Source organism: Acipenser ruthenus, chromosome 59, assembly GCF_902713425.1.
Source record: "Acipenser ruthenus chromosome 59, fAciRut3.2 maternal haplotype, whole genome shotgun sequence".
Taxonomy (NCBI): Eukaryota; Metazoa; Chordata; class Actinopteri; order Acipenseriformes; family Acipenseridae; genus Acipenser; species Acipenser ruthenus.
In genome coordinates this window covers 4077060-4092059 of record NC_081247.1, presented here as the reverse complement: position 1 = coordinate 4092059, position 15000 = coordinate 4077060, and the positions used below count along the sequence as shown (strand labels likewise).

The 15000-nt window shown below is 47.8% G+C and overlaps 1 protein-coding gene across 1 annotated transcript in view; it reads right to left on the bottom strand.

Moving 5' to 3' along the window:
* shisa7b (shisa family member 7) overlaps positions 1-13486 on the bottom strand; it is a 29677-nt gene extending 16191 nt beyond the window's left edge. The window contains exons 1-3 of the mRNA XM_059018403.1: positions 13159-13486; positions 8826-8969; positions 1428-5592 (exon numbers count right to left, since the gene is read on the bottom strand). Coding sequence (XP_058874386.1) covers positions 1428-2101 — 674 coding nt within the window. The 5' untranslated portion in view covers positions 2102-5592; positions 8826-8969; positions 13159-13486. The remainder of the gene's footprint in view (positions 1-1427; positions 5593-8825; positions 8970-13158) is intronic.
* Positions 13487-15000: the final 1514 nt, after the last annotated feature.

Below are 15000 nucleotides of genomic sequence, written 5' to 3'. Positions count from 1 at the left end.
CCTGGCAAGATGACCAGTGACATCACTGTACATTCAATCATGGATCAGAAACATTTACCGTGTGATAATTATTGGAATCAGCTCATAGCCCGGATACTCTGGTCCTGACTACTCCACACCACAGGGGGCGCTGTAACTAAACGCTGACACTTCAAAATCTAACATGAAATACTACTCTAGTACTATTAGGGCTTCCGGACCTTAACCCCATCTCCAACCCCAACCCTAACCCCGACCCTAACCTCAACCCCATCACCAACCCCAACCCTAACCCCAACCCCAACCCCAACCCCATCTCCAACCCCAACCCCAACCCCGACCCTAACCTCAAACCCATCACCAACCCCAACCTTAACCCCAACCCCAACCCCAACCCCGACCCTAACCTCAACCACATCACCAACCCCAACCCTAACCCCAACCCCAATCCCAACCCCAACCCCGTCCCTAACCCCAACCCCGTCCCTAACCTCAACCCCATCTCCAACCCCAACCCAAACCCCAACCCCGACCCTAACCTCAACCCCATCACCAACCCCAACCCCAACCCTAACCTCAACCCCATCTCCAACCCCAACCCCATCTCCAACCCCAACCCCATCACCAACCCCAACCCCATCTCCAACCCCATCTCCAACCCCAACCCCAACCCCATCTCCAACCCCAACCCCAACCCCATCTCCAACCCCAACCCCAACCCCATCTCCAACCACAACCCCAACCCCATCTCCAACCCCAACCCCATCTCCAACCCCAACCCCAACCCCATCTCCAACCACAACCCCAACCCCAACCCTAACCTCAACCCCAACCCCATCTCCAACCCCAACCCCAACCCCATCTCCAACCCCAACCCCAACCCCAACCCCAACCCCATCTCCAACCCCAACCCCAACCCTAACCTCAACCCCAACCCCATCTCCAACCCCAACCCCAACCCCATCACCAACCCCAACCCCATCTCCAACCCCAACCCCAACCCCATCTCCAACCCCAACCCCAACCCCATCTCCAACCCCAACCCCATCTCCAACCCCAACCCCAACCCCATCTCCAACCACAACCCCAACCCCAACCCTAACCTCAACCCCAACCCCATCTCCAACCCCAACCCCAACCCCAACCCCAACCCCATCTCCAACCCCAACCCCAACCCCAACCCCATCTCCAACCTCAACCCCAACCCCAACCCCAACCCCATCTCCAACCTCAACCCCAACCCCAACCCCAACCCCATCTCCAACCTCAACCCCAACCCCAACCCCAACCCCATCTCCAACCCCAACCCCAACCCCATCTCCAACCCCAACCCCAACCCCAACCCCAACCCCATCTCCAACCCTAACCTCAACCCCATCACCAACTCTAACTCCAACTCTAACCCCGACCCTGATCCCAGCCCCAGCCCCAGCCCTCTCCCCTCTCACCGGGGTACGTTGATGTCTCTGTCTCTGGGATTCCGGGACGCTTTGTGAAAAGCCAGTTTGGCCCCGACGGCCACGGCGAGGGTGGCGAGGATGACTCCCCCGACGATGTAGAGCGTGCTGTTGTTCTGGCCCTTGAGTGCGTTGAAGTCGGGGTCGGGGCGGTGCCCCCCGGGCGGGGCGGGGGTCGGGGGGGGTGTGTGTGCCCACTCCGGGCTGTCGTAGTTGTTGCAGGCGCCCTGGTCCAGCCGGTTGCCGCGGTGCTCACAGCAGAAGCGGTAGTGGCAGGTTCCGCAGCAGTACAGGAAGGTGCTGGTGGAGCAGTTGAAGGTGTGGTCGTACTGCCCCATCACGTCGTAGTACCCCCGGCACAAGTCCCCCCCCCAGCGCGGGACGGGCCCCTGGGCGGGCGCGGTGCGGGGCGGGGGCACCAGCGCCCCCAGGGTGTTGTTTTTTGGGGGGGGCATCCTCTGGGGCAGCGGCTGTCCCCTCTGGGGCGCCCCGTCCTGAGTCTCTGCCTGCTTCGGGGCTCTCTTGGGCGACAGCTGGCCCCACCCCCTGAGGAGCGGGGGGGAGGAGTCAGGCCTGTGATTGGCAGGCTGATCGGTGGTCGCCCCGGCAACCGCTGCCACCGCAGTAAGGACCGCCCCCAGGAGCAGGGTCAGGGAGCGGTGCATTGTGGGTTGGTTTAGATTGTTGTTAAAGTTAAGGATTCAGGTGCTGGGTGACTGTAGGAGCACAGGGGCTTCAATCAGCTTTGTCGTTCACAAAAGAGTTAGAAGCTGCTGGAAGATTATTGCAATGCAGGGTTACTTGAGTTCACTGCTGAGTGCAGCTTCAGGAGATTCCAATGTTGTTTAGAACATTCCAATGTTGTTTAGAACATTCCAATGTTGTTTACAATATTCCAGTGTTGTTTTGGAGATTCCAAATCTCTTTAAAACGTTCTGATGATTGTTTTGTAGTTCAAAGCCATTCCGAATGGTTCAAAGTGTTTTTTAAGATTCCAAAGGTGTCTTAAGGATTTCAATGTCGTTTTGACAATTTCAAATAATATTTCCAAGCTGTTCCGAATATTACAATGCTTTGCTTTTATGTTTCAAGGTCGTTGCCCTTTCAAAGATTTCAAAGTCCCTTTCTATATTTCCAAGTCGTTCTTCTTCCCCAGACTATTCCAGAGTTGTTTTTTTTAAGTTGTTTAAAAATGTTAAAGTTGTTCAGAAGATCTCAAGGTTGCTCAGAATGTTCCCATGCTTTTAAAATATATATTTCAAAGTCGTTTTTAGTCCATTTCAATGCTGGTATTACATTTCAAAGTTAATTGATACCAGTGTCACTGAGTGTCCCAGAATGTCTCTGAATGTCTCAGAATGTCTCGGAATGTATCAGTGTCTCAGAGTGTCTCTGAGTTTCTCTGAACGTCTCAGAGTGTCCCGAGTTTCTCTGAATGTCTCTGAGTGTCTCAGAGTCTCTGAATGTCTCTGAGTGTCTCTGAGTGTCTCTGAATGTCTCTGAGTGTCTCTGAATGTCTCTGAGTGTCTGCGAGTTTCTCTGAATGTCTCAGAGTGTCTCCGAGCTTCTCTGAATGTCTCTGAGTGTCTCAGAGTGTCTCAGAGTGTCTCTGAGTGTCTCTGAATGTCTCCGAGTGTCTCTGAATGTCTCTGAGTGTCTGCGAGTTTCTCTGAATGTCTCAGAGTGTCTCCGAGCTTCTCTGAATGTCTCAGAGTGTCTCTGAATGTCTCTGAGTGTCTCTGAATGTCTCTGAGTGTCTCTGAGTGTCTCTGAATGTCTCTGAATGTCTCAGAGTGTCTCTGAGTGTCTCTGAGTGTCTCAGAGTGTCTCTGAATGTCTCTGAGTGTCTCTGAGTGTCTCAGAGTGTCTCACAGGTGTTTACACTCTTCACAGGTTCTTTGCTGTTTCTTTTGGACTCGCTCTTGTTTATTTCCACGTCTCTCTCGTGTTTCTGTCAAAGCTCTGGTCGTTCTCTCCCTTTTAAAACCTTTTCAATTCATTTTAAAATATTTCGTTGTACTTTTCCACAATGAAAAAAAAAGCTGTTTTAATTCTCGTGCAGCATTCTCTCCTCTCCAGAGCGTTTTCTTCACAGAGTGGATGTGACAGTCCCACGGGAACTCCTCCACAGTCGACGGAATCAAATTGTCAAATCCAGCAGAACGGCTTCTCCTGATTTAAAAGTATTTTAAAAACTAAAACTCAAAAATCAAATAATAAAATCCTCCCCCTCTCTCTATGGCAGTGTGTTTGTCTCTCTGTCTGTTTGTCTGTCGATCTGTATCTATGGCAGTGTGTCTGTCTCTGTGTCTTTATGGCAGTCTGTCTGTCTGTCTGTCTCTCTCTGTGTCTTTCTATGTCTGTATGTCTGTCTGTCTGTCTCTATGGCAGTCTCTCTGTCTGTCTGTGCAAGTCAAAGTGTTTGAAGCGAGACAGACTCCACTTCTCTCACAGATCCTGATATCAGTGCGTTTGTTGAAATGCCCTTTTTTAAAAAACCTGTTTGTTTTCTCAAAACAATTCAGAGAATTCAGTGGAAAAAACAAAACACTGTTTTGAGTTTGCAGTTAGGTTTTTATTTTTCGTTCTCGAGTTTAGCAGCAGTATCTTCGTTGAGTTTTTTTTTTTATTACATAGAAAAACTTAAACCCGCTTTCCTGAATCCTGAAATTTAAAAAGATATATTTATATTTATATATGTTTTTTGTAAATTGGAAGTTTTTTCGAATTTTTTTTAATTATTCAGAAAGATTGAAAAAATAATTGTGTTTGTAGTTTAAATTGGATAAAATATTATTATTATTATTATTATTATTATTATTATTATTATTATTATTATTATTATTATTATTCTTATTCAACTTCTGTAAAAATGGCTTTTGGATATTTGGTAGAAAATTATTTTCCCCAATAAAACTAAATAATGTAGCTTTACCTGCAAAATTCTCTCTGTCTCTCTGTATGTCTATCCCTCTGTCTCTCTATCAGTGTATTTTTCTAATATAATTTATTAATTAGTACATATTTAAAAAACTGTCAAAAGAGTATTATTTTTTGCTAATTATTTTTTGGTAATTTTTATATTCCTCAGAAAATGCTCTTCTTAAAAAAAACCTGCAAAATATCGTCTCCTTTCTGAAAAGCCGTTGTTTGATTTTAGCCGATTCCAGAATGAAAGAAATGAGATGTAACTAAGAGAGATGTGTGTGAGGGTGCTGATTCGAGACTCCACTGTGAGGGTGCTGATTCGAGACTCCACTGTGAGGGTGCTGATTCGAGACTCCACTGTTAGGGTGCTGATTCAAGACTCCACTGTGAGGGTGCTGATTCGAGACTCCACTGTGAGGGTGCTGATTCGAGACTCCACTGTGAGGGTGCTGATTCGAGACTCCACTGTGAGGGTGCTGATTCGAGACTCCACTGTGAGGGTGCTGATTCGAGACTCCACTGTGAGGGTGCTGATTCGAGACTCCACTGTGAGGGTGCTGATTCGAGACTCCACTGTGAGGGTGCTGATTCGAGACTCCACTGTGAGGGTGCTGATTCAAGACTCCACTGTGAGGGTGCTGATTCGAGACTCCACTGTGAGGGTGCTGATTCAAGACTCCACTGTGAGGGTGCTGATTCGAGACTCCACTGTGAGGGTGCTGATTCGAGACTCCACTGTTAGGGTGCTGATTCAAGACTCCACTGTGAGGGTGCTGATTCGAGACTCCACTGTGAGGGTGCTGATTCGAGACTCCACTGTGAGGGTGCTGATTCGAGACTCCACTGTGAGTGATGGTGCTGTTTTTGTCAGTCTTAGACGTACAGGACATTACTCTGTGTGAGGTTCTGTTCTGTTCTGGCTTTGTTTTAAATATACTTTTTACAAACCGCAACAAAAATTTATATATTTTTTTTCATTCAAAAGATTTTGTTTTGACTTCAAAACGTGACTGTGTGTGACACTGTGAATCTCTCTCTGTGTCTGTGTGTCTGTCTGTCTGTCTGTCTCTATGGCAGTGTGTCTGTCTCTTTGTCTCTGTGGCAGTGTGTCTGTCTCTGTCTCTATGGCAGTGTGTCTGTCTCTGTGCAGAGACGGAAGGCAGGGTGTTTTTTAGAGACTGCCATTCGTGTCCCTCCTCAAAATGAGAGGAGGACAGGAGGAGGAGAGCTGAGAGAGAGAGAGAGAGAGAGAGAGAGAGAGAGAGAGAGAGAGAGAGAATGAATAAAATGAGAAACACTTTCAGACAGACGAGGTCTTTAACTGGACTCTGGAGTTCTGTTTGCACCAGCCTGGGCTGGGTGTTAACAGTCAGTCCTCTACCTGAGTGAGACCAACCACGTCTCATTACAGATTACCATCAGGGCATTAATCTTGACGTTGCTCGTGATCTGAAATTGTATTGAAAGACAATCACAAGTATGGATGTTTCATAATGCCAGCGACATTATGAGATTTACATGCAGCTCTGGGAAGAAGTGTTGCATCATCACCCTCTATATAGAATGAACTGATGTTGCTTCATAAAGTGGAATGAAAGCTGCTGAATAATGTTCCCTTGTTAACATATTGAATTCCACCCCCTCTATATAGAATGAACTCCCTCAGCTTCATAGAGTCCAATGAAAGCTGCTGAATAATGTTCCCTTGTTAACATATTGAATTGCACCCCCTCTATATAGAATGAACTCCCTCAGCTTCATAGAGTCCAATGAAAGCTGCTGAATAATGTTCCCTTGTTAACATATTGAATTCCACCCCCTCTATATAGAATGAACTCCCTCAGCTTCATAGAGTCCAATGAAAGCTGCTGAATAATAAAGCATAGGGAAGCATTGTAAAGCACAGAGAGGTGTGGTAAAGCATAGGGAAGCATTGTAAAGCACAGAGAGGTCTGGTAAAGCATAGGGAAGCATTGTAAAGCACAGAGAGGCCTGGTAAAGCATAGGGAAGCATTGTAAAGCACAGAGAGGTCTGGTAAAGCATAGGGAAGCATTGTAAAGCACAGAGAGGTGTGGTAAAGCATAGGGAAGCATTGTAAAGCACAGAGAGGTGTGGTAAAGCATAGGGAAGCATTGTAAAGCACATAGAGGTCTGGTAAAGCATAGGGAAGCATTGTAAAGCACAGAGAGGTCTGGTAAAGCATAGGGAAGCATTGTAAAGCACAGAGAGGTCTGGTAAAGCATAGGGAAGCATTGTAAAGCACAGAGAGGTCTGGTAAAGCATAGGGAAGCATTGTAAAGCACAGAGAGGTCTGGTAAAGCATAGGGAAGCATTGTAAAGCACAGAGAGGTCTGGTAAAGCATAGGGAAGCATTGTAAAGCACAGAGAGGTGTGGTAAAGCATAGGGAAGCATTGTAAAGCACAGAGAGGTCTGGTAAAGCATAGGCAAGCATTGTAAAGCACAGAGAGGTCTGGTAAAGCATAGGGAAGCATTGTAAAGCACAGAGAGGTGTGGTAAAGCATAGGGAAGCATTGTAAAGCAAAGAGGTATGGTAAAGCACAGGATAGCATTGTGAAGCACAGAGAGGTCTGGTAAAGCATAGGGAAGCATTGTAAAGCGTATGGAAGCATTGTAAAGATTTACTGTGTTGAAAAATGGACGTGTGTGTGTTTAAAACCTGGCCTCGCTGTGACACTGCAATGAAACAACATCAGTCCTTCAGAAATTCAAAATTAACTCTTTGTTTTTCAACAGTCTACACTGAGGAGTATTGCTTCTATCTTATAAGCCAATCCATGGAGCGGGAGGGGAGGGGGAAGGGGAGGGAGAGGGGAGGGAGAGGGGAGCATAGGAGGATCGGGGAGGGGGTGAGGGGGAGGGAGAGGGGAGGGGGAAGGATAGGGGAGGAGGGTCAGGGGTTGGGGGGAGGGGAGGGAGAGGGGGCATAGGGGATCGGAGAGGGGGTGAGGGGGAGGGAGAGGGGAGGGGACGGGGAGGCGGAGGGAGAGGGGGGAGGGGGTCTCTCGCACATATCTCACACTTCACACATTTCAACACCTGTCTCCATTAACATTGTTTATCAGAAGACATTGAGAGGATCACATTCGGGGATATAGGGGGTGTCTGTCTCTCTGTCTGTACATCCGTCCCCCTGTCTGTCACACATTCACATTTCCTGCTCAGTCTCAAGCCTGCCCTGGACTGAAGGGAGTACCCTCTCCTTCTCCTCCCTCTCCTCTTTTCTCACCTCTTTCTCTCTCCTTGTTTTTCCTTTTTTCTCCCTCACTCTCCCTCTCTTTCTCTCCCTTCCCCCTCTCTATTCCTCCCCCTCTTTCTCTCACACTGGCAGTGAGCACAGTTGCCATGGTAACAGCTCAGCTGTGCCAGAATTCAGTGAACAGAAAACCTTGAGAACAAACTCAGTCTGTCTATCTGTCTGTACTGCCATTGTACTGAGTGTGTGTGTGTGTGTGTGTACTGCCATTGTACTGAGTGTGTGTGTGTGTGTGTGTGTGTGTGTGTGTGTACTGTCATTGTACTGAGTGTGTGTGTGTGTACTGTCATTGTACTGAGTGTGTGTGTGTGTGTGTGTACTGTCATTGTACTGAGTGTGTGTGTGTGTACTGTCATTGTACTGAGTGTGTGTGTGTGTGTGTGTACTGTCATTGTACTGAGTGTGTGTGTGTGTACTGTCATTGTACTGAGTGTGTGTGTGTGTGTGTGTGTACTGTCATTGTACTGAGTGTGTGTGTGTGTGTGTGTGTGTGTGTGTGTGTACTGTCATTGTACTGAGTGTGTGTGTGTGTGTGTGTGTGTGTGTGTACTGTCATTGTACTGAGTGTGTGTGTGTGTGTGTGTACTGTCATTGTACTGAGTGTGTGTGTGTGTGTGTGTGTGTACTGTCATTGTACTGAGTGTGTGTGTGTGTGTGTGTGTGTGTGTGTACTGTCATTGTACTGAGTGTGTGTGTGTGTGTGTACTGTCATTGTACTGAGTGTGTGTGTGTGTTTGTGTACTGTCATTGTACTGAGTGTGTGTGTGCGTCTGTGTGTCTATCACATACACTAACACACGCACACAGTCATACACAGACAGAGACACACACACAGACATGCTGTACATACTGAAAGACAGTGCTTCTAAAGAGCTAGCTGGTTGTTTACCACTCAGACGCGAGGCGGCAGTGTGTTGGTATTGCACACAGTGATACACACACACAGTGATACACACACAGTGATACACACACACAGTGATACACACACACAGTGATACACGCACACAGTGATACACACACACAGTGATACACACACACAGTGATACACACACACAGTGATACACGCACACAGTGATACACGCACACAGTGATACACGCACACAGTGATACACACACACAGTGATACACGCACACAGTGATACACGCACACAGTGATACACGCACACAGTGATGCTGGTTGGTTACCGTGCAGGTGCGAGGCTGCAGTGTGTTGGTATTCAATAAGAAGCTGCTTCCAGTCCAGTTCACGGTTCTAATCTCAACGGCGTCAGTCCCAGTCAAACTCGTGTCCATTTCGTGGAGGTGTAACCAGTCCGGTCCAGTCCGTCTCTGTGAGAGAGAGCCAGAGAGGGAGGGAGAGAGAGAGAGAGAGAGAGAGAGAGAGAGAGAGAGAGAGAGAGAGAGAGAGAGAGAGAGAGAGAGAGGTGTCTTATAAAGAACGCGACTGGGCCTTCGGGGGGATTAAAAAAGAAATACATGAATCAGATTAACAATAAAACACAAAATAAAATGGCACCGTGTCTTTATGCACTTAATTATTATTATTATTATTATTATTTCTTAGCAGACGCCCTTATCCAGGGCGACTTACAGGTGTTACAAGATTTCACATTATACAGATATCACATTATTTTTACATACAATTACCCATTTATACAGTTGGGTTTTTTTTACTGGAGCAATCTAGGTAAAGTACCTTGCTCAAGGGTACAACAGCAGTGTCCCCCACTGGAGATTGAACCCACAACCCTCCGGTCAAGAGTCCAGAGCCCTAACCACTACTCCACACTGCTGCCCACTACTCCACACTTAACCCCTCTCCTCTCCTCCCCCTCTCCCATCCCCCCTCATCCTCTCCTCTCTCCTCTCTCTTCCAATCCCCTCTCCTCCCCTCCCCTCTACTCCCCATCTCCTCTCCTCCCCTTCCCTCTACTCTCCTCTCCTCTCCTCTCCCATCCCCCCTCATCCTCTCCTCTCCTCTCTCCTCTCTCTTCCAATCCCCTCTCCTCCCCTCCCCCCTCCCCCCCCTCCCCTCTCCACCCCATCTCCTCCCCTCCCCCTCTCCCTCTCCCTCTCCCTCTCCCCTCCTCTCCCTCTCCCCTCCCCTCTCTCTTACTCTCCTCTTCTCCCCTCCCCTCTGCTCCTCTCCTCTACCTTCCCCTCTCCCCTCCAATCTCCTCTCCTCTCCCCATCTCCCCTCCCATCTCCTTTCCTCTCCCCTCCCCTATGCTCCTCTCCCCCTCTCTTCCTCTCCCCCACTCCTCCTCTCCGCTCCCCCTCTCCTCTCTCTTACTCCCCTCCCCTCTACTCCTTTACTCTCCTCTCCCTCTACCCCCTCTCCTCCTCCCCTCATCTCCCCTCCCCTCTGCTCCTCTCTTCTCCCTTCCCCTCTCTGCTCCCCATCTCCCCTCCCCTCCCCATCTCCCCTCTGCTCCTCTCCCATCCTCTCCTCTCCTCTCTCTCCTCTCTCCTCCCCTCCCCTTCCCTCTCCTCCCCATCTCCTCCCCTTCCCTCCCCCTCTCCCCCCCATCTCTTCCCCTCCCCCTCTCCCCTCCCCTCCCCTCTGCTCATCTCCTCCTCTCTCCTCCCCCCTAATCTTCTCCTCTCCTCTTCCGCCCTATCCTCTCCTTTCTTCTCCCCTCTCATCTCTTCTCCTCCCCTCTCCTCTCCTCAACCTATGCTCCTCTCTTCTCCCCTCCTCTCTTCTCCTCCTCTCCTTACTGCTCCTCTCCTCTCCTATACCCTCTGTTCCTCTCCCCTCCAATCTCCTCTCCTCTTCCCATCTCCACTCCCTTCTGCTCCTATCCCCTCCCATCTCCTTTCCTCTCCCCTCCCCTATGCTCCTCTCCCCTCCTCTCCCCCTCTCCCCTCCCCTCTCCTCTCCCCCTCTCCTCCTTTACTCTCCTCTCTCCTCTACCCCCTCCCCCTCTCCCCTCTCCTCCTTTACTCTCCTCTCTCCTCTACCCCCTCCCCTTCCTCTCCACTCTCCTCTTCTCTCTTTTTCTCTCCTCTCCCCTCCTCTCCTCTCCTTTCCTCTCCTCTACCCTCTGTTCCTTTCCCCTCCCCTCTCCTCCTTTCCCCTCCCCCCTGCTCTCCTCCACTCCTCCTCTCCCCTCCTCTCTGCTCCTCTCTCCTCTCCCTTCCCCTCTCCCTTCCCCTCTCCCCCCTCCCTCCCCCCTCCCCCTCCTATCCCCTCCCCCTCTGCTCCTCTCCTCTCCTCTCCCCTCCCCTCCCCTCCCTCTCCCTCTCCCTCTCCCTCCCCCTCTGCTCCTCTCCTCTCCTCTCCCCTCCCCTCCCCTCCCTCTCCCTCTCCCTCTCCCTCTCCCTCCCCCTCTGCTCCTCTCCTCTCCTCTCCCCTCCCCTCCCTCTCCCTCTCCCTCCCCCTCTGCTCCTCTCCTCTCCTCTCCCCTCCCCTCCCTCTCCTTCTCCCTCTCCCTCCCCCTCTGCTCCTCTCCTCTCCTCTCCCCCGCCCTTCTCCTCCCCTCTCCTCTCCCCTCTCCTCTCCCCTCCTCTCCTCTCCTCTCCTCTCGTACACACTGTTGCACAGGTTACATACACACTAACTCGCAGTGGCGCTCTGCAGTCCTATCGCTATGACTGTAGATACTCTGAGCCGGAGTGTGCTGTGGTGTGACACTCGCCTCCTGCACGCGTCTCCAATCGAGGGCAGTTTGGTTTATTAATATATGTTCTGCTGTGCGCCGTGTGCATTGAGCTGGAGCCAGTGCTTTCACAATGTGTGACAATATCACTGTACAGGGAAGAAAGCAGCGACCATCATGCTGGAGAAACAGCAGCAAAGCAAAGAGATACTGACCTTCTAGAACCAGAACCACCATCATCACCATGACAATCACATACTGACCTTCTAGAACCAGAACCACCATCATCACCATGACAATCACATACTGACCTTCTAGAACCAGAACCACCATCATCACCATGACAATCACATACTGACCTTCTAGAACCAGAACCACCATCATCACCATGACAATCACATACTGACCTTCTAGAATCAGAACCACCATCATCACCATGACAATCACATACTGACCTTCTAGAACCAGAACCACCATCATCACCATGACAATCACAACCACCACAACACTACTAATAAGATTTATAACCATGAGCAGTGTATTTGATACGTCAAAAAATGCAACAGATGTCAGGCAGATGCCACTAGAATGCTTCGACACATTTTTTTTGCAGGGATAATTCAAATACTGATAATACTGATACTATAAACAGCACTTATAAATGCAGTGCCAGGTCGCTGTAGCGGGGTCACTCTCAAAAGGGGTCTTCAATTGCGAGAGAGCAAACCCCACGCTGAATCAATGAATGTTGACATGTTTCTGACCCGATACCCGATCATATTCCTCTACAGAGATTGCCGTGGCGTTTAATTAAACCCACGGCTTTCCACAGCGGCACGTTTCGCACAGAGACGCGCAGCCCCGCTTGATTACTGCACTGTGCATGGAAACGAGCGCCGTGACGAGAGGATTCGGTACGCCGCGACAATGGAACTCGAATTCCAATCACATTCCATTCGCACGTCTAAATAGAACGCTGTCGACAGCAGAGACGCTGACAAACATACACGACCGCTAGAACCACCATCATCCTCATAATGATGCTACCATAATGATAGAGTTATTAAAAAAAAAAAAAACAATTGTGTATTCATTCAAAGCACAATCGAAGTGTAAGGCGTAGTGGACGTGACTGGATTGTGAATTGGAGATAATAATCGGTGTGTATGATGAGCGGCCATAGACAGATAGATAGACAGACAGACAGACAGACAGACAGACAGACAGACAGACAGACAGATAGATAGATAGATAGATAGATAGATAGATAGATAGATAGATAGATAGATAGATAGATAGAGTCTATTCCAAACAGCACATTAGACCCGCCGCTGTGTCACTATTCTCTTCAGTGCTGACGGCTGTGTCGCCACTTTGTTCGCTATATCTGCTATTAAGACGCATCCATTTGTATCAAACGCAACAGCTGAAATACATACATCCTGACACGATGCAGAGATCCATTAAACTAACGACAAGCAGCGGAGCGGTATAGAAAACTGAACCACGACACACAGAAACATACAGCAATATACCGTATGTCTGTTTAGAACCAATGCGAGGGATTTAACTATATATATATATATATATATATATATATATATATATATATATATATATATATATATAACCGCGTTTTATAAATGTCGACACGGTTCATTTAATATAATGGATATTTTAATAATTCGATGTTTTTTAATCGAATCAACGGTTCTTTTTATATATATATATATATATATATATATATATATATATATATATATATATATATATATATATATATATATATATAGATAGATAGATAGATAGATAGATAGATAGATAGATAGATAGATTGATAGCACCAGTTGCGCACAAGCACGCACTGGGGAATCCAGGCAGTATAAACACAGAGAGAAAGAGCTGCACTGAAATACCGTCTCGAGTGGATATCCAGCCCCGGCGTTTGGGAGACACAGTTTCAAAAGAAAACCAGTCCAGTCGATTCCGGCTTCCAATGCGAATCGGATTCTTCTTAAAAAAACCCAGTGCGACTGTGAGCCGAGGCGCTGCGTCTCTCCTGGCAGGTGCGAGGAGAGAAGGAATACACGCGCTTCCACGCTCGCTTTCCTCCCAAGAGCGAAATGGGATTTATATTCGGATGTTTTTTTTTTACAAAAAAATAATAATAAATGAATAAAATCAGCCCTTTTGTGATGTCTGTTCTCCCTGTGAAACACTCCTTGTACTCGACTCCTTTGTGCCCGAGCGCAACAGCGCAGCCAGCTAGTCCCGCCCTCTCTCTGCCTGCAATTGGCCCGCACCCTGGCGCTGCGCGGCTTCCATTGGTCGAGCCGAGTCTCAGTGAAGATGGAGAACCAGTAGCAGGCGAGCTCTATTCCCAGTCTGGTTTAGAAGGGAGAGGACAGAGTGCGCTGATTTGGCGGTGCTGAGGGAAGGGAAAAGGGGAGGATGCACTAAACTGGCTGTTAATATTTGATTGATTGATAGAGAGATCGATTGAACAGTTATACAGGTTCCAAAGTGATGGAGGGGAGGAGGCACAGACAGACAGACAGACAGACAGACAGACAGCAGGCTAATCACTAGCCTCTCATTCCTGCCTTTCACCTTCCTCTGGGGACCTGGGCTGGGTTCCAATCTGGGAGGCTAGGTGACGCAGACAGACAGACAGACAGACACACACACACACACACACACACACACACACACACACACACACACACACACACGCAGAAGTGAGAGAGACTGCAGTTCTGCAGTTTCGCCAGAAGAGGTCACTTACCAGTTTATGTACCGGGGATTAATGTATACAAAGGAGACAAAACTGAACCAGGTAACTACCGACCAATAAGCCTGACTTCTATTACATGTAAACTTATGGAAACTATAATAAGATCCAAAATGGAAAATTACCTATATGGTAACAATATCCTGGGAGACAGCCAGCATGGTTTTAGGAAAGGGAGATCGTTTCTAACTAACCTGCTTGATTTTTTTGAGGATGCAAAATCGACAATGGATAATTGCAAAGCATACGGCATGGTTTATTTAGATTTCCAGAAAGCTTTTGACAAAGTCCTGCATAAAAGATTAATTCTCAAACTGAACGCAGTAGGGATTCAAGGAAATGCATGCACATGGATTAGGGAGTGGTTAACATGTAGAAAACAGAAAGTACTGATTAGAGGAGAAACCTCAACATGGAGCGAGGTAACCAGTGGTGTACTACAGGGATCAGTATTAGGTCCTCTGCTATTCCTAATCTACATTAATGATTTAGATTCTGGTATAGTAAGCAAACTTGTTAAATTTGCAGACGACACAAAAATAGGAGGAGTGGCAAACACTGTTGAAGCAGCAAAGGTCATTCAAAATGATCTAGACAGCATTCAGAATTGGGCAGACACATGGCAAATGAAATTTAATAGAGAAAAGTGTAAAGTATTGCATGCAGGCAATAAAAATGTGCATTATAAATATCATATGGGAGATACTGAAATTGAAGAAGGGAACTATGAAAAAGACCTAGGAGTTTATGTTGACTCAGAAATGTCTTCATCTAGACAATGTGGGGAAGCTATAAAAAAAAAGGCCAACAAGATGCTCGCATATATTGTGAGAAGTGTTGAATTTAAATCAAGGGAAGTAATGTTAAAACTCTACAATGCATTAGTAAGACTTCATCTAGAATATTGTGTTCAGTTCTTTTAGCCTGTCTGCATACAACATGCCTTTTAAATCCGGGATAATTCTGG